Source organism: Haemorhous mexicanus, chromosome 28 (assembly GCF_027477595.1).
Source record: "Haemorhous mexicanus isolate bHaeMex1 chromosome 28, bHaeMex1.pri, whole genome shotgun sequence".
Lineage (NCBI taxonomy): Eukaryota > Metazoa > Chordata > Aves > Passeriformes > Fringillidae > Haemorhous > Haemorhous mexicanus.
In genome coordinates, this window is record NC_082368.1 from 6473852 (window position 1) to 6497947 (window position 24096).

At 52.1% G+C, this 24096-nt stretch overlaps 1 protein-coding gene and 4 non-coding genes across 7 annotated transcripts; all 5 read right to left on the reverse strand.

Moving 5' to 3' along the window:
* Positions 1–168: 168 nt before the first annotated feature.
* On the reverse strand, positions 169–8518 carry CWC25 (CWC25 spliceosome associated protein homolog). 3 transcript variants are annotated; one of them, XM_059869360.1, is made up of 11 exons: positions 8322–8518; positions 7803–8150; positions 7162–7334; positions 6160–6390; positions 5594–5663; positions 4941–5068; positions 4659–4728; positions 4105–4262; positions 2849–2935; positions 1624–1785; positions 169–879 (listed from the first exon to the last, which is right to left on the reverse strand). In XM_059869360.1, exons 2-11 carry the CDS (start codon positions 7818–7820, stop codon positions 765–767), a joined length of 1212 nt encoding a protein of 403 aa, XP_059725343.1. In that variant the 5' UTR covers positions 7821–8150; positions 8322–8518; the 3' UTR covers positions 169–764. The 3 variants fall into 3 exon arrangements, with proteins under 3 accessions (XP_059725343.1, XP_059725345.1, XP_059725346.1); XM_059869362.1 differs by having other exon boundaries at positions 7803–8192; XM_059869363.1 differs by lacking the exons at positions 7162–7334; positions 7803–8150; positions 8322–8518 and adding an exon at positions 6942–7060.
* Positions 8519–9092: 574 nt separating this feature from the next.
* Positions 9093–9164, reverse strand: TRNAC-GCA (transfer RNA cysteine (anticodon GCA)). Its single transcript has one exon. It is a non-coding gene; the product is annotated as a tRNA-Cys (tRNA).
* A 401-nt stretch (positions 9165–9565) lies between these two features.
* On the reverse strand, positions 9566–9637 carry TRNAC-GCA (transfer RNA cysteine (anticodon GCA)). Its single transcript has one exon. It is a non-coding gene; the product is annotated as a tRNA-Cys (tRNA).
* Positions 9638–10068: 431 nt separating this feature from the next.
* On the reverse strand, positions 10069–10140 carry TRNAC-GCA (transfer RNA cysteine (anticodon GCA)). Its single transcript has one exon. It is a non-coding gene; the product is annotated as a tRNA-Cys (tRNA).
* Positions 10141–11021: 881 nt separating this feature from the next.
* On the reverse strand, positions 11022–11093 carry TRNAC-GCA (transfer RNA cysteine (anticodon GCA)). Its single transcript has one exon. It is a non-coding gene; the product is annotated as a tRNA-Cys (tRNA).
* Between the last annotated feature and the right edge of the window lie 13003 nt (positions 11094–24096).

Here is a 24096-nt window from a genome sequence, read left to right on the forward strand (position 1 = left end):
CGGGACCCTCGGGGGGACAACGGGGACACCCCCGTCCCCGGGGCGCGGCCTGCAGGCTGGACACACGCGGGAAGGGACTGCTGTGGCCTCCCGAACCCTCACCGACCCTTCCCACCCACAGCCAATCCACCTCTGCCCCTCCCATCCCCCCCAGAGCCACAAAGGACATTTAACAAACGACAGTGAAGTTTCTTAATTAAAAAGGTAAAATAAATCTACACTGCTGTACATATACACATTACTTACATTACAAAATCCCAGAGAAATGTTTGCTGTGTCAGCCAGGCTCTGCTCATTCCCTTTTTTCCCCCTCAGAAACTGCTTCTTTTGGGTCAGAGATCAATGAAATAAAATCTGCGAGCCACCAAATGCCAGGCACAGACACCCCACTGTGAGGTGTGGGTGCAAAGGGTGACAGTATGGAACAGGGTTGGTGTAGTTCTGTCACATTCCATGGGATTACCTCACGTGTGGATTGGTCCTGCTCTGGATTTTAAGGATTAACAAAAACAGATCTCCAGCTCTGGCACAGGAGGAAGCAGAGTTTGGTAATAATGTAAAAAAAGTGACACCAGTAGGGGTGGGGAGAGGAGGAGAAGCTCTGGCAACAGGTTAGAAATGGAACACAAAGGCCCCAAATGCAGAGGCCTCCAAGGGCTCAGCGCCGTGATCCTCTCTGGAAGCTGGAATTGTTCCTGGAGAGCGCTCACCTCTGGGAACAAACATCCACTGAGCTCTGGCCCAGAGCAGGGCCAGAACAGGCTTCACCTCTGCATAAAGTTCTTTTCCAGGGCAGCAGGAGTCCTCTGCAGGGAGTGGATGTTGCGCTTGACCCGATCCTCCAGGCTGGAGGTGGAGGCACTCTCCAGCTTCAAACGGCTGCAGAGAATGGGAGCAGAGACAGAAATCACAACCCTGACTGAAGGAGAGCAGCTTTGGGTTAGAGACAGGATATTGGGATGGAATTCCCCCCTGGGAGGGGCTGGGATGGAATTCCTAGAGAAGCTGTGGCTGCCCCTGGATCCCCAGGAGTGTCCCAGGAGCAGCCAGGGACAGGGGGAGGTAGCCCTGCCATGGCAGGGCTGGCACTGAATGGGATTTCTGGACCCTTTCCACCCAAACCATTCCACGATCCTGTGATTTTGTGATCCCAGCTCTGGGCAGCTTCAGGGCTTTGCCGCCACGAGCACAAAGAATTAAATTCCCGCCTGTGCTCAGAGGTTTTATTGTCAAACATAGATTGCAAGTCCCTGTGAATCTGTGGGACTGGAGGCCTCAAACTCCCAAGCTCCCAAAACCAGACAATTTCTACATAATTCTTCATAATTTATTAATATAATAATAAATATAATAAATATATTTAAAAATATAATTTATAAAATTATTTTTAAATTACTATCTGCATAAAACACTCCCAGAGTGGCAAAACATCAGCAATGCCCAGCTTGGGTCTGACTCCCAGTCAGCAAGAACCATTTTTTGGGTTGAGGGGAAAATTTGGGAACAGCAGTTCTGTCAGCCACAGGGGAGAGACGCAATCCCATGATCTGAACCACCCCAGACACCGAGGCCATCCCTCGGAAGCTGAATTCCCCTTGGATGAGGAGGCGGTAAAAGACTCACTGGAAGAATTTCCCATCCCTGGAGTCGAGTTTCTCCAGCTCCCTCTCCAGCTCCTCCTCCTTGCGGTGCTTCCTGAGGTTGTTGGCTCTCTCCTCTTCCCTCCACTTGGCATTTTCCATCATTTCCTGACGTTTTCGCTCCAGCTCCTCAGGAGAGATCTTCCTGTTTGGAGAGAAAGGCACATTCCATAAAAGAGAGACACACTTCAGAAAACCATTTTCACAACGACCAGAGTTTGGCAGAGACAAAATTCTGCCAAGCTATAAACTGAAGTAAGGCACCTGCAGGAGTCAGATTAATCAGTGATTGTTTGGTTAGATTCTGAGAGGGAAGAGAACCAGCACAGAGAGAACTTCCACCAGCCTTTAATACCCTAATGAGAACAGGACTTATTTTGATGCAAATATCAAAATAAAAGAGTGATTGAGAGTAGCCACAAGAGAGGCCAAAGGTTATAGGATATAATATATACAGGACAACACTTCTGCAGAGATTTTTCTGTGAACCGGCAGCACCCCAGGCCTCTCACCTTCCTCACTTTGGGACGGTAGAATTGTTCATGTTGGAAAAGGTTCAGATCAACCAAAGCTGTTCACATTCCCCAGATGAGGCGGATTTAACACAGGTTTGTCTTGGCAGCCAAGCTTGTGAGGACATTTTTAAAATGTCCACCGTTTAACAAGTATTCCACCTCCCAGCATCCCAGCAGGAGGCTCTCTTCTCCCACTTGAATTTAATTTTACCCCTCTTGGATGTAATTGATCTCCTAATTGGTTTTAATTCCAAGATGATGCTGTCAGGATCCTTTTTTTGCCTAACGGAACAGAACCTCCTAATTACAGAATTCACAGAACCACTGGGTTGGAAGAGACCTTCAAGATCATCGAGTCCAACCCAGCCCCAACACCTCAATAAACCATGGCACCCAGTGCCACATCCAGGCCTGTTTAAACATCTCCAGGGATGGTGACCCCATCAATTAACCCTCCAAGAGTCCCTGAATTCCCATTCCTGCCCTGCAGGAGAAGCAGCACCACAAGCATTGCTGTGGGAAGGTGCCACCCACCAGCCAGCAGCACCAGGTGAGCCATGAGGCCCCTGTGTGTGATTTTCTGGGCATTTCACCTGTCCCATTCCAGCCACCAGAGGAAAATCTGGTTCCCAGGTGCCCCCCAGGGGTTTGTCCCCCAGCACAGGAACAGGGACAGGACAGGGTCCCACTGACCTGGTGTAGCCCGGGGGGTGCTGGCGCCGGAAGCTCCTTTTGGGGGAAGGGCTCCTGGCTCTGCCCTTCTCCTCACGGCTGCTGTGCCTGCAACCCCAAAATCGCCCTCATTAGCACCAAAATCCACATTTGATTAGATCTTGATCACATTGATAAGCATTTATAAACATTCCTGGGGTTTTAACACATCCTGAGGCTGAGGTGGCTCCCACAGCTGCAGGGCTGTTATCTGGCCACTCTAGGAACAATCCTAAACTGAATAAACTCTGAATTAGGAACAATCCTAAACTGAATAAACTCTGAATTTACTTCTTAATTATTTCATCAGCAAACAACAAATTGCCTTTCATAATTTTATTTGTATTAAATAAAGATAATTTAACAGCTCAGTGATCCATTTGAAGAGAACTGGGATTCTATCAACAATCAACAAATACCTGCTTTTATAATTTTATCTGCATTAAATAAAGGCAATCTAACAGCTCTGAATGATTAGTTTGAAGAGAATTGGGATTCTACCAGCAATCAACAAATACCTGTTTTTATAATTTTATAAAAAATTAAAAAATTGAGGGTGCCCCGAAACCAAACTGGGATTGTCCCTGCTTGGGAGCACCCAGAGAGCTCCAGGGCAGAAATGGGGTAGCAGGGATGGGATTGTGCTGGAGCCCTGGATGCTGAGAATTTTTAAACTTTCTGTGCTGACAGACTCTGACTCCCAAGAGAGCACTGCATTTGACCTGAGGCTGTGAAGAAGGCTTCCAAAATTGACTGATAGCACTGGGATTACGGGTGTGGAGTTGGTAAGAAGTGTGTAACATCACAGGGTGAAAAAGTAGAGTTTGGGGTTTTAGAATATAGTAATAAATATGAAGCAAGATGGAAGTTTTAGGGCAGAAGCAGGTTGTTCTTCACCTTCCTCTTTCTTCCTTCTTCATGGGTTTGGGTGGTATTTTGTAATTAGCCAGAAAAGTCCACATTGCAGGCTTCGAGTGATCAGTTATTGGGTTAGAAGTGAAAATATTCTAGGTGTCATTTCTTAATTGGATAGTTTAGCCTTAAAAGACCTTGTAACAAGAGATAGTTGGTCATTTTGTGCTTGCAGAACTCACTGCTGTGAGACTGTAACACTGACAATAAACAATAAAGGGGAGCTATCCTCTCGAGTGCCTTCAATCCTGATCCCGACAGGGGCAGAAAAAGGAAGGAGAGACCCCACAGGATTGCAGGGAATTCCCGTGCTTTCCTCCACTCACTGTTTGCTGTGCCTGGAGGGAGATGCTGAGCTTCTCTGGAGGTTCCTCCTGCTGGAATGCCTCTGGGGAGAGCGGGACGGGCTCCGGGAGCGCTCCCGGGGGGCCCTGTCCTGGCCCGGGGAGCCCCGGGAGCGCGGCCCCGCCTCGGGGTCCCTCACCTGGAACACAGAGGGAACACGGGGTGGGAGCAGCCCCCACACAGGGCACAGGGCTGAGAGAGGGAACTCCTCCCAGAGGAGCTGCGGCTGCTTCTGGATGCCTGGAAGTGTCCCAGGACAGGCGAGAGCACCCAGGGACAGTGGGAGCCCATGGGACAGGATGGGTTTTGATGTCCCTTCCCACCCAATCCACGATTCCATGGGTAATGAGGAGCATCTGAACAACCTTATCGCAAATTCCTTATCGCAAATTCCAAGCAAAAGTCTGACTGAGCTCGGAATAATTTGAATTTCAAGGCTTAGATGGCCCCAAATTGAATCTAAAATGTATTCATTCCTGTTCCAGCTGCTGCAGCAATTCCCAAAACCCCTGGTTTTCCTCCTGCGAGGGTGTACCTGTAAGCCATATCCCGGGATTTTGGAAGGAGCAGCCTTCCAGGAGGAATTATCCACCCTCTTCTGAGACCTAGAGAGAAAATAAAGTCCTTTTGAAGCAAGCAAATTGCAAGAATAAATCCGTTTTTACCATACATTCACCATGCAAAACCAACGAAGCAACAATTTAATGAAACACTTAATTAAAAGCATTAATTAGAAAAAAGCTGAGAGAGAGCATGCGAAAAACAAGCAGGAACTGAAGTGGTTTTAGCAAAAAAAAAAAAAAAAAGTAAAACTCACTTATTTCTGGGCCTCTCCTCCTCAGAGGAGCTGGAGCTGCTGGAGCTGCGCCGCCGGTGCTTCTTGTGCTTCTTGTGCTTCTTCTCCTTCTTCCTCTTCCTCTCCTTTTTATCCAAACTGTTCTGCAGCTGCAAAGCCAAAAATTCCCTCAGGACCACGCGGAAAACACCAGAATTCCACGTGGAAAAGCACAAAGCCTGAAGCCAAACAAATCTCTAAAAATTATTTTTTCATTTAAAGACATTTGCACAATTTTTCTATTTAAAGGTGTAAAAAATGTCTTTGCAGTGTTTACAAGAGAAATATCTTTATAAAAATGTAGAGATACTTACAAAAATTTACAGCCATTTCTAAATTTTAAGCCAGAAAATCTCATTTAACAAGATTTATAAATTTATAGCAATTTATAGAAGGGAACTTTTGATGATAAGAAAAGGGGAAACTACTCTTTATTTATAGCCATTTATAAATCACAACGTATAGCTACATATATTTAAATGTATGGATATAAAATTTTTAATTTACAGACATATAGATCTCATTTAATGAGATTTTCCCTCAGAATCGAGGAGTTTAAGGAGCAAACAGAGCTTGGCTCCTTGTCGTGGACAATAAAAATTCTGATTTTTGCTCCACCCCTGCCTCACACCTACCAAGGCTTTGATTTTCTTCATTTTCACTGGATTGTTCAAAACTTCTCTTTTCTTTTCCTCCTCCCTCTTCCTAAAGCAGAAAAAAAAAAAAAACAACAGTTTTTTCAATCACATTTGCACAGAGAGGTTCCAGCAAGTGCAAGCTCTAAAAACAGAGAAAGCAGGAATAAAGAGAAATGTTGTGTATTTAGCAAAACCGAGGAGTTCCTCCTTTTCTTATTATCTATCGAACTGCTTCTGATATAGGATAATTCATATATTTATAGGAGATATATATATATATATATATATATATATATATATATAGGGGTATTTATAGATTATGGGATATGTATTTATGGGACAGTATAATATTTATAATGAATTGAACTGTTTTTGACAGAGGATAATATATATATTTAGAGAATATATAGGAAATCTATATAAATATATATTACAACATTTATAAGATACATATATATATTAAAGGACAAATATTTACAGGATAATATAATATTTCTAATCAATTTAACTGCTTTTGATACAGGCTAATTTGTAGTTTTTGTAGTGCCCTCGTTTCTGCACACCTGATCATGAAGAGCGGGTCCTCGCGGATCTTGGTGGCCATGTCCAGCACAGAGCTGGCCCCGGCCCTGGCGAAGATGGAGCCGGGCAGCAGCCCCGTGTCCCCAGCACTTTCCTTGTCCCCAACCTTGTCCAGGATGAATTTGTCCACGGGGCGCCCCAGCAAGTACTCGTCCCTGTTCACCATCCCCCCGGGGCCCTGGTACATCCACTCCAGCTTCTCCTCGCGCTTCCTGTGCCAAAAAAACCCTTTATTCGTCCTGCTGCCTCCAGGGCTTTGCTGGAAGGTGAGCAGGGATGGTTTGGGGTTGGAGCTGTGGGACACTGCCTGAAAGATGGGATCAGAGGGATGGGATTGTTCAGCCTGGAAAAGCTTTGGGGTCGTTCAGTGCCTGACTTGGGGCTACAGGAGAGCTGGAGAAGGATTTGGGACAAGGAGAAAGGGTTTGAATTGATAGAGGGCAGGGTGGGATTGCATTTTGGGAAGGAATTCCTCCCTGGCAAGGAGGGGAGGGGATGGAACAGAAACCCCAGAGCAGCTGTGGCTGTCCCTGGATCCCTGGCAGTGTCCCAGGCCAGGTTGGACACTGGGGCTTGGAGCACTGGGACAGTGGGAGGCGTCTCTGCCATGGCAGAGGTGGCACTGGAGGGGCTTTGCTGTCCCTTGCACCCCAACCTCTGTGCTGTCCTTGTGCTCTCTCCATGCTGTCCCTGTACTGTCCCCACGTAGTCCCTATGCTGTCCTCTGGCTCGCTGCACGCTGCCCGTGTCCCCGTGCCCTCACCGCACGGTGCCCGTGTCCCTGTGCCCGTGTCCCCGTGCCCTCACCGCACGGTGCCCGTGTCCCTGTGCCCGTGTCCCCGTGCCGTCACCGCACGGTGCCCGTGTCCCTGTGCCCGTGTCCCCGTGCCCTCACCGCACGGTGCCCGTGTCCCTGTGCCCGTGTCCCCGTGCCCTCACCGCACGGTGCCCGTGTCCCTGTGCCCGTGTCCCCGTGCCCTCACCGCACGGTGCCCATGTCCTCGGCGTAGCGCTGCATCTCCTCCCGCGCCCGCTCCTCCTGCAGCTCCCGCTGCAGCTCCTCGATCTTCCTCCTCTCGGCCTCATGCTTCTGCTCTGCCTTCCACACCTTCTCTACATTGCGCAGTGTCTGTGGGTGCCAGCTCTTCTTCAGGTTCTGCGGAGAGAGGGGATTGGCACCGGGACCGTCACTGGCGCCGGGACTGGCATCGGGATTGGCACCCAGGGGCCGGGGCAGCCCAGCAATGCCGGCAGCTGGGCCTGGAGAATGGACCCGCGGCTCCCGCTGGCCCCGGGAGCGGCCTCAGTCCGCACATCCCGGCCCTGCAGCCCCTCCTTAGCCCCCAAGGACCCCTCCGAGCTCCCCTCTCAGACCCCTGCCACAGCCCCGGCCCCTTCAGCACGCACGGACCCCTCTCAGCCCCCTCCATGTTCCCCTCCCGACCCCTCTCACCCACCCAGTTCCCCTCAGACCACCCGAACCCCCTGAGCCCCCTCCCGGTCCCACTCGGCCCCCCCCAGCCCCTCTCAGACTCCTCAGTGCCCTCTCACCGCCCACCTCCTGTCAGCCCCCCAACCCCCTTCACGCTCCCCGGCCCCTCTGAACCCCCCCGGTTCCACTCACCAGGTCTCCCCCCCCCATCGCGGCCGCCGGGCGAGCACGTCCCCCGCCGCTACCGGGACAGGAAATACGTCATCACCGCGGCCGCCGCTCGGGGTTCTGCGCTTCTTCCTCCTTAGTGCGTCACGGGTGGAGGAGGAGGAAGAGAAAGGAGCGGCGCGGAGGCCCCTCAGTACCGGGTCTCGGGGGTGTTTTCATTCCGTTCATGTAATCCAGAATGGTTTGGGTGGGAAGAGACCCCAAAGCTCTCCATTCCCACTCCTGCCATGGTTAGGGACACCTTCCACTGTCCCAGGTTGCCCCGTGCACCTGGCCTTGGATACTGCCAGGGAATTCAGACAAGATCCGAGCCTGTTTCAAATGAGGTTGGTTTCAGCAATGCCAAAGAAACGCCTGGAAATGATGAAGTGAGTAATTTCAAAAGCACCCAAAGCCACGGGACGAGTCTGTCCGGCTGTGCCCGTCACAGTGACGGGCGGAGCGGGGGGTCACCGCCTCTGGTCGGGCGGAAGGAAGGATTACCTGTGCCGGGGCGGTTCAGAGCTGGCGAACCTCTCTGGATAGAGCCAGTGATCCCCCTGGATACAGGCAGTAAACTCTGCGATCTCCCAGTTTGGAGCTTGTGATCTCCCGGGACGGAACTGCCATCTACCCTTCTGGAGCCAGGCCGGGTTCGAACCTGTGAGCTCGTGGTTCCCAGCCCAGCGCGCTGCCCCTGCGCCACTCTCGCGCCACCCTCCCGCCGCGCCCCCGCCACGCCCCCGCCACGCCCCCGCCACGCCTCCGCCACGCCTCCATCCTCGCGGCCGGGGCGTGGCTCAGGGGCAGCGCCGCCGCCTGCGGGGCCGTGGGTGAGGGGTTCGAGTCCCGGGGCTGCCTAGACGGCTGCCTAGACGGTGAGCTGTGCCATCGAAGCCGCCCAACCGGACTGGCCTGGAGTTCAGAGCCTGGAGGAAACAGCTCAGCACGGCTGTGACTGCTAGGAACGCGTTATACACATCATTCACTGTGTAAATTAAGAGTAGTTACTCCAAAGTGACTTCTAGAAGCGCGTTTTACACAATTCACTGTGTAAATACAGGGGAATTACTCCAACAGGAAAAACTCGAGCTGCAGGTGTTGAGTTTGTGTGTTTCCTGCAGAACTCAGGAGAAGCAGAGTAGCAAAGAGGGAGTTCAGGCTCGGCAAAACATCACCAAGTGATTTCCAACACCTCAGAGGGGTAAGAAAGGTTCTCTGCGGTTTGTGTGTGAGGAATTTGTGGAGGAAAAAAGGGTGAAAAAACAGCAAGAGAGGGGGCACCTGGAGTTGAACCAGGGACCTCTTGATCTGCAGTCAAATGCTCTACCACTGAGCTATACCCCCAATGCAGTATCCTCCTTAGGGAAATTTAAGAACGTCTCTTGAGAAAGAAAACAGGTTTGCTATTCTGCAATTGGATTTCTTCCCTTGACAGCTCACTGTGTAGCTCAGGGAGTGCCTGGTAAAGCTACAGGGAGTTAAATGTGATAAATGGTGGTAAAAATGAGAAATTCTAGTTGATCTGGTTGCCTGCAGTGAATTTCAAACACAGAAAAGCTCACGCAGACAGGGAGTGGTTCTCACACAGAGATCAACCCCTGCACTTCCCCACCACTCAGGGATTGCATTCTGCAGCTCAGAACCAATACAGAGTGCACAGATCCAGCTTACAGCTCCTGCAAGAGCTCTCCGCATGTGTCCTGGGAAAGATTTGGGCAAAAGGCAGGTGAAAAGAGGGAAAAAGGAGGGGGCACCTGGAGTTGAACCAGGGACCTCTTGATCTGCAGTCAAATGCTCTACCACTGAGCTATACCCCCATCACAATGCCTGTACCAGGGAAATTTAAGAACATCTCTTGAGAAAGAAAAAGTTTTGTTGTCCAGGAATTGGACTTCTTTCCTTGACAGCTCCAGGGAGTGCCTGGTAAAGGTACATGGAGTTAAACGTGATAAATGATGGTAAAAATTAAATTTAAAATATAATTTAATAAATAAAATAATTAATAAATAAAATATTGTAACAAATAAGATAAAAAAGAAATCCTGGTGGTGATTACAGAGAATTAAGGACAGAGAAGAGCGCACACAGACAGTGAGGGGTTAGAGCACAACCCTAAAACCTTTCCATCTGAGCTTCTGTTCCTTGGATGCTGGAGCTCAGAACCAGCACCCCACAAGCTCAGAGCTCTCCATGGATTTTTCCTGTGACAAATTTTTAGCCAAAGGTGGGTGGAAAGAGGAAAAAAAAGAGGGGGCACCTGGAGTTGAACCAGGGACCTCTTGATCTGCAGTCAAATGCTCTACCACTGAGCTATACCCCCCTGCTTTCTTCTCATCTAAATAAAACACTTCAAGGATGTTTTTCCCAAACCCCTGAGTCTTTTGTGCCTGAGGATTTGGTTCCTGCTGCAGAACCTGTGGGGCAGCAGCAGCCACGGAGTCACTGCACTCCAACACAGGTCCATGGTCCATTTCTTCCCCAGCTTCTTCCCTTCCTGGGAAAAATTATTAGAAAAAATGGAAAATTATAAGTGGAAAAATTATAAGAAACAGCCTCATAAAATCAGGTCTGCTCTGTTTTGTAATTTTTTCTAAGGGAAGGTAGCACCTTGCAGGTTCCCATGTCAAAGCAATCCTGGTGTGAGTTACCAGTTGGTTACCATAACAAACTATTCCTGGGTGAAAAAACAACCTACACCTGTATAAACTGTTTTTACGCTGTAGGAAAAATGAAAATTATGTCTCACAAACAACTTTGCCTGCATGTACCCACTGGGGGTTTAAATGACCAATCAATACAGAATAACAACTTGTTACTAATCAATAATTGGCAAGAAAGTTGCTGACCAATTAGAGTCACACACAAGGTGTGTAAAACTGTATAAAAAGCATATTAAATATATTAAATTGTATAAAATGTATAAAAATGTATAAAATGTATAAAAACATAACTTTATTAGTTATGTGAATAAAGAATGGGCTTTTTCCATCATGAAGAAACGGAGTACTGAGTGGTTTATTCCAATACCTTCCCAGTCCCAGTCTGTTGCAGGAGTGCTCTGAGACCCCCCGGAGTGTCTGACATTTTCCCCCAACTTCCATCTCCGTCTGCAACAGGGAAAAGAATGAGCAGGAGAAGAGGCTCAGCTGCCATTCTGGTGACCAAACCCCCAAAATCCACACGGAAAAGCAGCAAGAAAGGAGGGGGCACCTGGAGTTGAACCAGGGACCTCTTGATCTGCAGTCAAATGCTCTACCACTGAGCTATACCCCCTGACATGGTGTCTGCACCAGGGAAATTTATAAACAGCTCTTGGGAAAGAACAAAGTTTTGCTGTCCTGTGATTGGATTCTTTCCCTTGACCGCTCCCTGTGCACCTTAATGTACCTACCAAAGGCTGTACATGGAGTTAAACATGATAAATGGTGGTAAAAATGAGAAATCCTGGTAGATCTGATGTCTGCAGAGAATTAAGGACAGGCAAAGCTCACACAGACAGTGAGTGGTCACTCAGACAAAGAACAACCCCTGCACTTCTCCAACACTCAGGTCCTCCTTCCTTGGATGCTGGAGCTCAGAACCAAGGCTGAGCACACATCACAAGCTCAGAGCTGTCTACGGGTTTTTCCTGTGGCAAATTTTTGGCAAAAGTGGGGCAAAAGGAGAAGGAGGCATCTGGAGCTGAACCAGGAACATCTTGATCTCCAGTCAAATGCTCTGACACTGAGCTACACCTCCTGGTATAAGACCTTCACCAGGGAAATTTAAAAACATTTCTTGGGAAAGAAAAAAGTTTTGGTATTCTGCAATTGGATTTCTTCCTTTGACAGCTCCCTGTGCCGCCCAATGTCCCGGTGAAGGTACAGGGCATCAAATGGGATAAAAGATGGCAAATATGATTTATTTAATTCCATTTCCTATTCTTGATCCAGTCTGGGATCTCCCCCATTCCATGTCTTGACTGGATCCAGTTCAGGTTTCCTCCCATTCTGTATACTGGCTCTTATCCAGTCCGGGTTTTCCTCCCTACCATATCCCACCCTGATCCAGTCCAGGTTTTCTCCCAAATCCATATTCCAGCTGTGATCCAGTGCAGGTTTTCCAGGTCTCAGCCCTGATCCAGTCTGGGTTTTCTTCCATTCCATATCACATCCAAATCCTGTCCGGGTGTTCCTCTCTTCCATTTCCTGACCACGATCCAGTCTGTGTTTTGGGGTTTGCTCCATTCCGTATCCTGGCTCTAATCCAGTACCGTTCATTCCCCATTCTGGATTCCAGCCCAGATCCAGTAGAGTATTTTTTAGGTTTTGGAGGGAATTCTTAGGTCTTTTTAGGGTCTTATCAGGGCATTTTAAGGATTTTTGGGGTATTTTTAGAGCTCCTTTAAGACTATTTAGGGTATTTTTAGGAACTTAGCTGGCACTAAGCAATACTGATCGATTGACAGCCACCACCCACATCCTCAGCAGAACATCCTGGGCTTCCCCCACAAGGGGCATCAAGTCCAACTCCCACCCTGTGTCGCAGATCCTTTTCCACTCCCAAATTCTTCTCCAAGGACTTGGAAGCCCACCTTGGCTGGGAGAAGGATGACGATGGAGCAGGCATAAATTCCAAAATACCAAAGTAACACAGTCTGCCAATACCAGAACAAGTTCCAAAATATCAAAAAGGCCCAATTCCAGCATATCCAATTCCAAAATACCAATTTTCAAATGCTTTTCAGGGGCTAGATTCCCAAACCCAAAAGAATCCATTATTGCCACAATGGGATCTGTATAATCAAAATGGATATTTTCTGTTGCATAAAGCATTCCCCGACTGACAATAAATACCCATAATTTTTTAAACTTACAGACAAATGTAAAAATTTTACTTTAAAAGCATTAAGGCTGCATTTAGTGCCTAGGGTTAGAGTTTTGAAGCCACAAAGCAGCTCCAGGCACCCTGCAACTGCAAAATACATCCCAAGGGGAACACAAAACTGTGGCTTCCAACACAGCTTATTCCTTGAAACCAGGCCTAGATTGAGTGGCTGGCTGGCTCCAAAAATTCCACATTGCGCAGGATGCCTCCCAGACGTGAGCTGGCACCAGGGCAGACTCATGCTGGTTTGAGAGTGCCAAGTACCTCCTGCAAACTGACACCATGAAACTGAGGTGGTGACTTTTGCTTCCCTGGGAAAATGGCCGTTGTTTGTGTTGCAGGGCCTGTGGCCCCGAGAGGCCGGCTGGCTCCTAAAAATCCATATTGCGCAGGATGCCTGCCAGAGCAAGCTGGCACCCGTGCCAAGTCAGGCTGGTTTGAGAGTGCCAAGTACCTCCTGCAAACTGACACCATGAAACTGAGGTGGTGACTTTTGCTTCCCTGGGAAAATGGCCGTTGTTTGTGTTGCAGGGCCTGTGGCCCCGAGAGGCCGGCTGGCTCCTAAAAATCCATATTGCGCAGGATGCCTGCCAGAGGCAAGCTGGCACCAGTGCCAAGTCAGGCTGGTTTGAGAGTGCCAAGTACCTCCTGCAAACTGACACCATGAAACTGAGGTGGTGACTTTTGCTTCCCTGGGAAAATGGCCGTTGTTTGTGTTGCAGGGCCTGTGGCCCGGAGAGGCCGGCTGGCTCCAAAAAATCCATATGCGCAGGATGCCTGCCAGAGGCAAGCTGGCACCAGTGCCAAGTCAGGCTGGTTTGAGAGTGCCAAGTACCTCCTGCAAACTGACCCCATGAAACTGAGGTGGTGACTTTTGCTTCCCTGGGAAAATGGCCGTTGTTTGTGTTGCAGGGCCTGTGGCCCCGAGAGGCCGGCTGGCTCCTAAAAATCCATATTGCGCAGGATGCCTGCCAGAGGCAAGCTGGCACCAGTGCCAAGTCAGGCTGGTTTGAGAGTGCCAAGTACCTCCTGCAAACTGACACCATGAAACTGAGGTGGTGACTTTTGCTTCCCTGGGAAAATGGCCGTTGTTTGTGTTGCAGGGCCTGTGGCCCGGAGAGGCGGCTGGCCCCTTTAAAATCCATATTGCGCAGGATGCCTGCCAGAGGCAAGCTGGCACCAGCGCCAAGTCAGGCTGGTTGAGAGTGCCAAGTACCTCCTGCAAACTGACACCATGAAACTGAGGTGGTGACTTTTGCTTCCCTGGGAAAATGGCCGTTGTTTGTGTTGCAGGGCCTGTGGCCCCGAGAGGCCGGCTGGCTCCTAAAAATCCATATTGCGCAGGATGCCTGCCAGAGGCAAGCTGGCACCAGTGCCAAGTCAGGCTGGTTTGAGAGTGCCAAGTACCTCCTGCAAACTGACACCATGAAACTGAGGTGGTGACTTTTGCTTCCCTGGGAAAATGGCCGTTGTTTGTGTTGCAGGGCCTGTGGCCCCGAGAGGCTGGCTGGCTCCTAAAAATCCATATTGCGCAGGATGCCTGCCAGAGGCAAGCAGGCACCCGTGCCAAGTCAGGCTGGTTTGAGAGTGCCAAGTACCTCCTGCAAACTGACACCATGAAACTGAGGTGGTGACTTTTGCTTCCCTGGGAAAATGGCCGTTGTTTGTGTTGCAGGGCCTGTGGCCCCGAGAGGCCGGCTGGCTCCTAAAAATCCATATTGCGCAGGATGCCTGCCAGAGGCAAGCTGGCACCAGTGCCAAGTCAGGCTGGTTTGAGAGTGCCAAGTACCTCCTGCAAACTGACACCATGAAACTGAGGTGGTGACTTTTGCTTCCCTGGGAAAATGGCCGTTGTTTGTGTTGCAGGGCCTGTGGCCCCGAGAGGCCGGCTGGCTCCTAAAAATCCATATTGCGCAGGATGCCTGCCAGAGGCAAGCTGGCACCAGTGCCAAGTCAGGCTGGTTTGAGAGTGCCAAGTACCTCCTGCAAACTGACCCCATGAAACTGAGGTGGTGACTTTTGCTTCCCTGGGAAAATGGCCGTTGTTTGTGTTGCAGGGCCTGTGGCCCCGAGAGGCCGGCTGGCTCCTAAAAATCCATATTGCGCAGGATGCCTGCCAGAGGCAAGCTGGCACCAGTGCCAAGTCAGGCTGGTTTGAGAGTGCCAAGTACCTCCTGCAAACTGACCCCATGAAACTGAGGTGGTGACTTTTGCTTCCCTGGGAAAATGGCCGTTGTTTGTGTTGCAGGGCCTGTGGCCCGAGAGGCCGGCTGGCTCCTAAAAATCCATATTGCGCAGGATGCCTGCCAGAGGCAAGCTGGCACCAGTGCCAAGTCAGGCTGGTTTGAGAGTGCCAAGTACCTCCTGCAAACTGACACCATGAAACTGAGGTGGTGACTTTTGCTTCCCTGGGAAAATGGCCGTTGTTTGTGTTGCAGGGCCTGTGGCCCCGAGAGGCCGGCTGGCTCCTAAAAATCCATATTGCGCAGGATGCCTGCCAGAGGCAAGCTGGCACCAGTGCCAAGTCAGGCTGGTTTGAGAGTGCCAAGTACCTCCTGCAAACTGACACCATGAAACTGAGGTGGTGACTTTTGCTTCCCTGGGAAAATGGCCGTTGTTTGTGTTGCAGGGCCTGTGGCCCCGAGAGGCCGGCTGGCTCCTAAAAATCCATATTGCGCAGGATGCCTGCCAGAGGCAAGCTGGCACCAGTGCCAAGTCAGGCTGGTTTGAGAGTGCCAAGTACCTCCTGCAAACTGACACCATGAAACTGAGGTGGTGACTTTTGCTTCCCTGGGAAAATGGCCGTTGTTTGTGTTGCAGGGCCTGTGGCCCCGAGAGGCCGGCTGGCTCCTAAAAATCCATATTGCGCAGGATGCCTGCCAGAGGCAAGCTGGCACCAGTGCCAAGTCAGGCTGGTTTGAGAGTGCCAAGTACCTCCTGCAAACTGACACCATGAAACTGAGGTGGTGACTTTTGCTTCCCTGGGAAAATGGCCGTTGTTTGTGTTGCAGGGCCTGTGGCCCCGAGAGGCCGGCTGGCTCCTAAAAATCCATATTGCGCAGGATGCCTGCCAGAGGCAAGCTGGCACCAGTGCCAAGTCAGGCTGGTTTGAGAGTGCCAAGTACCTCCTGCAAACTGACACCATGAAACTGAGGTGGTGACTTTTGCTTCCTGGGAAAATGGCCGTTGTTTGTGTTGCAGGGCCTGTGGCCCGAGAGGCCGGCTGGCTCCTAAAAATCCATATTGCGCAGGATGCCTGCCAGAGGCAAGCTGGCACCAGTGCCAAGTCAGGCTGGTTTGAGAGTGCCAAGTACCTCCTGCAAACTGACACCATGAAACTGAGGTGGTGACTTTTGCTTCCCTGGGAAAATGGCCGTTGTTTGTGTTGCAGGGCCTGTGGCCCCGAGAGGCCGGCTGGCTCCTAAAAATCCATATTGCGCAGGATGCCTGCCAGAGGCAAGCTGGCACCAGTGCCAAGTCAGGCTGGTTTGAGAGTGCCAAGTACCTCCTGCAAACTGACACCATGAAACTGAGGTGGTGACTTTTGCTTCCCTGGGAAAATGGCCGTTGTTTGTGTTGCAGGGCCTGTGGCCCCGAGAGGCCGGCTGGCTCCTAAAAATCCATATTGCGCAGGATGCCTGCCAGAGGCAAGCTGGCACCAGTGCCAAGTCAGGCTGGTTTGAGAGTGCCAAGTACCTCCTGCAAACTGACACCATGAAACTGAGGTGGTGACTTTTGCTTCCCTGGGAAAATGGCCGTTGTTTGTGTTGCAGGGCCTGTGGCCCCGAGAGGCCGGCTGGCTCCTAAAAATCCATATTGCGCAGGATGCCTGCCAGAGGCAAGCTGGCACCAGTGCCAAGTCAGGCTGGTTTGAGAGTGCCAAGTACCTCCTGCAAACTGACACCATGAAACTGAGGTGGTGACTTTTGCTTCCCTGGGAAAATGGCCGTTGTTTGTGTTGCAGGGCCTGTGGCCCCGAGAGGCCGGCTGGCTCCTAAAAATCCATATTGCGCAGGATGCCTGCCAGAGGCAAGCTGGCACCAGTGCCAAGTCAGGCTGGTTTGAGAGTGCCAAGTACCTCCTGCAAACTGACACCATGAAACTGAGGTGGTGACTTTTGCTTCCCTGGGAAAATGGCCGTTGTTTGTGTTGCAGGGCCTGTGGCCCCGAGAGGCCGGCTGGCTCCTAAAAATCCATATTGCGCAGGATGCCTGCCAGAGGCAAGCTGGCACCAGTGCCAAGTCAGGCTGGTTTGAGAGTGCCAAGTACCTCCTGCAAACTGACACCATGAAACTGAGGTGGTGACTTTTGCTTCCCTGGGAAAATGGCCGTTGTTTGTGTTGCAGGGCCTGTGGCCCCGAGAGGCCGGCTGGCTCCTAAAAATCCATATTGCGCAGGATGCCTGCCAGAGGCAAGCTGGCACCAGTGCCAAGTCAGGCTGGTTTGAGAGTGCCAAGTACCTCCTGCAAACTGACACCATGAAACTGAGGTGGTGACTTTTGCTTCCCTGGGAAAATGGCCGTTGTTTGTGTTGCAGGGCCTGTGGCCCCGAGAGGCCGGCTGGCTCCTAAAAATCCATATTGCGCAGGATGCCTGCCAGAGGCAAGCTGGCACCAGTGCCAAGTCAGGCTGGTTTGAGAGTGCCAAGTACCTCCTGCAAACTGACACCATGAAACTGAGGTGGTGACTTTTGCTTCCCTGGGAAAATGGCCGTTGTTTGTGTTGCAGGGCCTGTGGCCCCGAGAGGCCGGCTGGCTCCTAAAAATCCATATTGCGCAGGATGCCTGCCAGAGGCAAGCTGGCACCAGTGCCAAGTCAGGCTGGTTTGAGAGTGCCAAGTACCTCCTGCAAACTGACACCATGAAACTGAGGTGGTGACTTTTGCTTCCCTGGGAAAATGGCCGTTGTTTGTGTTGCAGGGCCTGTGGCCCCGAGAGGCCGGCTGGCTCCTAAAAATCCATATTGCGCAGGATGCCTGCCAGAGGCAAGCTGGCACCAGTGCCAAGTCAGGCTGGTTTGAGAGTGCCAAGTACCTCCTGCAAACTGACACCATGAAACTGAGGTGGTGACTTTTGCTTCCCTGGGAAAATGGCCGTTGTTTGTGTTGCAGGGCCTGTGGCCCCGAGAGGCCGGCTGGCTCCTAAAAATCCATATTGCGCAGGATGCCTGCCAGAGGCAAGCTGGCACCAGTGCCAAGTCAGGCTGGTTTGAGAGTGCCAAGTACCTCCTGCAAACTGACACCATGAAACTGAGGTGGTGACTTTTGCTTCCCTGGGAAAATGGCCGTTGTTTGTGTTGCAGGGCCTGTGGCCCCGAGAGGCCGGCTGGCTCCTAAAAATCCATATTGCGCAGGATGCCTGCCAGAGGCAAGCTGGCACCAGTGCCAAGTCAGGCTGGTTTGAGAGTGCCAAGTACCTCCTGCAAACTGACCCCATGAAACTGAGGTGGTGACTTTTGCTTCCCTGGGAAAATGGCCGTTGTTTGTGTTGCAGGGCCTGTGGCCCCGAGAGGCCGGCTGGCTCCTAAAAATCCATATTGCGCAGGATGCCTGCCAGAGGCAAGCTGGCACCAGTGCCAAGTCAGGCTGGTTTGAGAGTGCCAAGTACCTCCTGCAAACTGACCCCATGAAACTGAGGTGGTGACTTTTGCTTCCCTGGGAAAATGGCCGTTGTTTGTGTTGCAGGGCCTGTGGCCCCGAGAGGCCGGCTGGCTCCTAAAAATCCATATTGCGCAGGATGCCTGCCAGAGGCAAGCTGGCACCAGTGCCAAGTCAGGCTGGTTTGAGAGTGCCAAGTACCTCCTGCAAACTGACCCCATGAAACTGAGGTGGTGACTTTTGCTTCCCTGGGAAAATGGCCGTTGTTTGTGTTGCAGGGCCTGTGGCCCCGAGAGGCCGGCTGGCTCCTAAAAATCCATATTGCGCAGGATGCCTGCCAGAGGCAAGCTGGCACCAGTGCCAAGTCAGGCTGGTTTGAGAGTGCCAAGTACCTCCTGCAAACTGACCCCATGAAACTGAGGTGGTGACTTTTGCTTCCCTGGGAAAATGGCCGTTGTTTGTGTTGCAGGGCCTGTGGCCCCGAGAGGCCGGCTGGCTCCTAAAAATCCATATTGCGCAGGATGCCTGCCAGAGGCAAGCTGGCACCAGTGCCAAGTCAGGCTGGTTTGAGAGTGCCAAGTACCTCCTGCAAACTGACCCCATGAAACTGAGGTGGTGACTTTTGCTTCCCTGGGAAAATGGCCGTTGTTTGTGTTGCAGGGCCTGTGGCCCCGAGAGGCCGGCTGGCTCCTAAAAATCCATATTGCGCAGGATGCCTGCCAGAGGCAAGCTGGCACCAGTGCCAAGTCAGGCTGGTTTGAGAGTGCCAAGTACCTCCTGCAAACTGACCCCATGAAACTGAGGTGGTGACTTTTGCTTCCCTGGGAAAATGGCCGTTGTTTGTGTTGCAGGGCCTGTGGCCCCGAGAGGCCGGCTGGCTCCTAAAAATCCATATTGCGCAGGATGCCTGCCAGAGGCAAGCTGGCACCAGTGCCAAGTCAGGCTGGTTTGAGAGTGCCAAGTACCTCCTGCAAACTGACCCCATGAAACTGAGGTGGTGACTTTTGCTTCCCTGGGAAAATGGCCGTTGTTTGTGTTGCAGGGCCTGTGGCCCCGAGAGGCCGGCTGGCTCCTAAAAATCCATATTGCGCAGGATGCCTGCCAGAGGCAAGCTGGCACCAGTGCCAAGTCAGGCTGGTTTGAGAGTGCCAAGTACCTCCTGCAAACTGACACCATGAAACTGAGGTGGTGACTTTTGCTTCCCTGGGAAAATGGCCGTTGTTTGTGTTGCAGGGCCTGTGGCCCCGAGAGGCCGGCTGGCTCCTAAAAATCCATATTGCGCAGGATGCCTGCCAGAGGCAAGCTGGCACCAGTGCCAAGTCAGGCTGGTTTGAGAGTGCCAAGTACCTCCTGCAAACTGACCCCATGAAACTGAGGTGGTGACTTTTGCTTCCCTGGGAAAATGGCCGTTGTTTGTGTTGCAGGGCCTGTGGCCCCGAGAGGCCGGCTGGCTCCTAAAAATCCATATTGCGCAGGATGCCTGCCAGAGGCAAGCTGGCACCAGTGCCAAGTCAGGCTGGTTTGAGAGTGCCAAGTACCTCCTGCAAACTGACCCCATGAAACTGAGGTGGTGACTTTTGCTTCCCTGGGAAAATGGCCGTTGTTTGTGTTGCAGGGCCTGTGGCCCCGAGAGGCCGGCTGGCTCCTAAAAATCCATATTGCGCAGGATGCCTGCCAGAGGCAAGCTGGCACCAGTGCCAAGTCAGGCTGGTTTGAGAGTGCCAAGTACCTCCTGCAAACTGACCCCATGAAACTGAGGTGGTGACTTTTGCTTCCCTGGGAAAATGGCCGTTGTTTGTGTTGCAGGGCCTGTGGCCCCGAGAGGCCGGCTGGCTCCTAAAAATCCATATTGCGCAGGATGCCTGCCAGAGGCAAGCTGGCACCAGTGCCAAGTCAGGCTGGTTTGAGAGTGCCAAGTACCTCCTGCAAACTGACACCATGAAACTGAGGTGGTGACTTTTGCTTCCCTGGGAAAATGGCCGTTGTTTGTGTTGCAGGGCCTGTGGCCCCGAGAGGCCGGCTGGCTCCTAAAAATCCATATTGCGCAGGATGCCTGCCAGAGGCAAGCTGGCACCAGTGCCAAGTCAGGCTGGTTTGAGAGTGCCAAGTACCTCCTGCAAACTGACACCATGAAACTGAGGTGGTGACTTTTGCTTCCCTGGGAAAATGGCCGTTGTTTGTGTTGCAGGGCCTGTGGCCCCGAGAGGCCGGCTGGCTCCTAAAAATCCATATTGCGCAGGATGCCTGCCAGAGGCAAGCTGGCACCAGTGCCAAGTCAGGCTGGTTTGAGAGTGCCAAGTACCTCCTGCAAACTGACCCCATGAAACTGAGGTGGTGACTTTTGCTTCCCTGGGAAAATGGCCGTTGTTTGTGTTGCAGGGCCTGTGGCCCCGAGAGGCCGGCTGGCTCCTAAAAATCCATATTGCGCAGGATGCCTGCCAGAGGCAAGCTGGCACCAGTGCCAAGTCAGGCTGGTTTGAGAGTGCCAAGTACCTCCTGCAAACTGACACCATGAAACTGAGGTGGTGACTTTTGCTTCCCTGGGAAAATGGCCGTTGTTTGTGTTGCAGGGCCTGTGGCCCCGAGAGGCCGGCTGGCTCCTAAAAATCCATATTGCGCAGGATGCCTGCCAGAGGCAAGCTGGCACCAGTGCCAAGTCAGGCTGGTTTGAGAGTGCCAAGTACCTCCTGCAAACTGACACCATGAAACTGAGGTGGTGACTTTTGCTTCCCTGGGAAAATGGCCGTTGTTTGTGTTGCAGGGCCTGTGGCCCCGAGAGGCCGGCTGGCTCCTAAAAATCCATATTGCGCAGGATGCCTGCCAGAGGCAAGCTGGCACCAGTGCCAAGTCAGGCTGGTTTGAGAGTGCCAAGTACCTCCTGCAAACTGACCCCATGAAACTGAGGTGGTGACTTTTGCTTCCCTGGGAAAATGGCCGTTGTTTGTGTTGCAGGGCCTGTGGCCCCGAGAGGCCGGCTGGCTCCTAAAAATCCATATTGCGCAGGATGCCTGCCAGAGGCAAGCTGGCACCAGTGCCAAGTCAGGCTGGTTTGAGAGTGCCAAGTACCTCCTGCAAACTGACACCATGAAACTGAGGTGGTGACTTTTGCTTCCCTGGGAAAATGGCCGTTGTTTGTGTTGCAGGGCCTGTGGCCCCGAGAGGCCGGCTGGCTCCTAAAAATCCATATTGCGCAGGATGCCTGCCAGAGGCAAGCTGGCACCAGTGCCAAGTCAGGCTGGTTTGAGAGTGCCAAGTACCTCCTGCAAACTGACACCATGAAACTGAGGTGGTGACTTTTGCTTCCCTGGAAAATGGCCGTTGTTTGTGTTGCAGGGCCTGTGGCCCCGAGAGGCCGGCTGGCTCCTAAAAATCCATATTGCGCAGGATGCCTGCCAGAGGCAAGCTGGCACCAGTGCCAAGTCAGGCTGGTTTGAGAGTGCCAAGTACCTCCTGCAAACTGACACCATGAAACTGAGGTGGTGACTTTTGCTTCCCTGGGAAAATGGCCGTTGTTTGTGTTGCAGGGCCTGTGGCCCCGAGAGGCCGGCTGGCTCCTAAAAATCCATATTGCGCAGGATGCCTGCCAGAGGCAAGCTGGCACCAGTGCCAAGTCAGGCTGGTTTGAGAGTGCCAAGTACCTCCTGCAAACTGACACCATGAAACTGAGGTGGTGACTTTTGCTTCCCTGGGAAAATGGCCGTTGTTTGTGTTGCAGGGCCTGTGGCCCCGAGAGGCCGGCTGGCTCCTAAAAATCCATATTGCGCAGGATGCCTGCCAGAGGCAAGCTGGCACCAGTGCCAAGTCAGGCTGGTTTGAGAGTGCCAAGTACCTCCTGCAAACTGACACCATGAAACTGAGGTGGTGACTTTTGCTTCCTGGGAAAATGGCCGTTGTTTGTGTTGCAGGGCCTGTGGCCCGAGAGGCCGGCTGGCTCCTAAAAATCCATATTGCGCAGGATGCCTGCCAGAGGCAAGCTGGCACCAGTGCCAAGTCAGGCTGGTTTGAGAGTGCCAAGTACCTCCTGCAAACTGACACCATGAAACTGAGGTGGTGACTTTTGCTTCCCTGGGAAAATGGCCGTTGTTTGTGTTGCAGGGCCTGTGGCCCCGAGAGGCCGGCTGGCTCCTAAAAATCCATATTGCGCAGGATGCCTGCCAGAGGCAAGCTGGCACCAGTGCCAAGTCAGGCTGGTTTGAGAGTGCCAAGTACCTCCTGCAAACTGACACCATGAAACTGAGGTGGTGACTTTTGCTTCCCTGGGAAAATGGCCGTTGTTTGTGTTGCAGGGCCTGTGGCCCCGAGAGGCCGGCTGGCTCCTAAAAATCCATATTGCGCAGGATGCCTGCCAGAGGCAAGCTGGCACCAGTGCCAAGTCAGGCTGGTTTGAGAGTGCCAAGTACCTCCTGCAAACTGACACCATGAAACTGAGGTGGTGACTTTTGCTTCCCTGGGAAAATGGCCGTTGTTTGTGTTGCAGGGCCTGTGGCCCCGAGAGGCCGGCTGGCTCCTAAAAATCCATATTGCGCAGGATGCCTGCCAGAGGCAAGCTGGCACCAGTGCCAAGTCAGGCTGGTTGAGAGTGCCAAGTACCTCCTGCAAACTGACCCCATGAAACTGAGGTGGTGACTTTTGCTTCCCTGGGAAAATGGCCGTTGTTTGTGTTGCAGGGCCTGTGGCCCCGAGAGGCCGGCTGGCTCCTAAAAATCCATATTGCGCAGGATGCCTGCCAGAGGCAAGCTGGCACCAGTGCCAAGTCAGGCTGGTTTGAGAGTGCCAAGTACCTCCTGCAAACTGACACCATGAAACTGAGGTGGTGACTTTTGCTTCCCTGGGAAAATGGCCGTTGTTTGTGTTGCAGGGCCTGTGGCCCCGAGAGGCCGGCTGGCTCCTAAAAATCCATATTGCGCAGGATGCCTGCCAGAGGCAAGCTGGCACCAGTGCCAAGTCAGGCTGGTTTGAGAGTGCCAAGTACCTCCTGCAAACTGACACCATGAAACTGAGGTGGTGACTTTTGCTTCCCTGGGAAAATGGCCGTTGTTTGTGTTGCAGGGCCTGTGGCCCCGAGAGGCCGGCTGGCTCCTAAAAATCCATATTGCGCAGGATGCCTGCCAGAGGCAAGCTGGCACAGTGCCAAGTCAGGCTGGTTTGAGAGTGCCAAGTACCTCCTGCAAACTGACACCATGAAACTGAGGTGGTGACTTTTGCTTCCCTGGGAAAATGGCCGTTGTTTGTGTTGCAGGGCCTGTGGCCCCGAGAGGCCGGCTGGCTCCTAAAAATCCATATTGCGCAGGATGCCTGCCAGAGGCAAGCTGGCACCAGTGCCAAGTCAGGCTGGTTTGAGAGTGCCAAGTACCTCCTGCAAACTGACACCATGAAACTGAGGTGGTGACTTTTGCTTCCCTGGGAAAATGGCCGTTGTTTGTGTTGCAGGGCCTGTGGCCCCGAGAGGCCGGCTGGCTCCTAAAAATCCATATTGCGCAGGATGCCTGCCAGAGGCAAGCTGGCACCAGTGCCAAGTCAGGCTGGTTTGAGAGTGCCAAGTACCTCCTGCAAACTGACACCATGAAACTGAGGTGGTGACTTTTGCTTCCCTGGGAAAATGGCCGTTGTTAGTGTTGCAGGGCCTGTGGCCCCGAGAGGCCGGCTGGCTCCTAAAAATCCATATTGCGCAGGATGCCTGCCAGAGGCAAGCTGGCACCAGTGCCAAGTCAGGCTGGTTTGAGAGTGCCAAGTACCTCCTGCAAACTGACACCATGAAACTGAGGTGGTGACTTTTGCTTCCCTGGGAAAATGGCCGTTGTTTGTGTTGCAGGG

Bases quoted from the DNA above. Each gene is read 5' to 3' on its own strand.
- CWC25 (XM_059869360.1), bottom strand. The intron at 5,069-5,593 runs GTAGGTGTGAGG...TTGGCTTTGCAG, and splicing joins TGAAGAAAATCAAAGCCTTG to CTGCAGAACAGTTTGGATAA. The intron at 4,729-4,940 runs GTGAGTTTTACT...TTTTCTCTCTAG, and splicing joins GAGGAGAGGCCCAGAAATAA to GTCTCAGAAGAGGGTGGATA.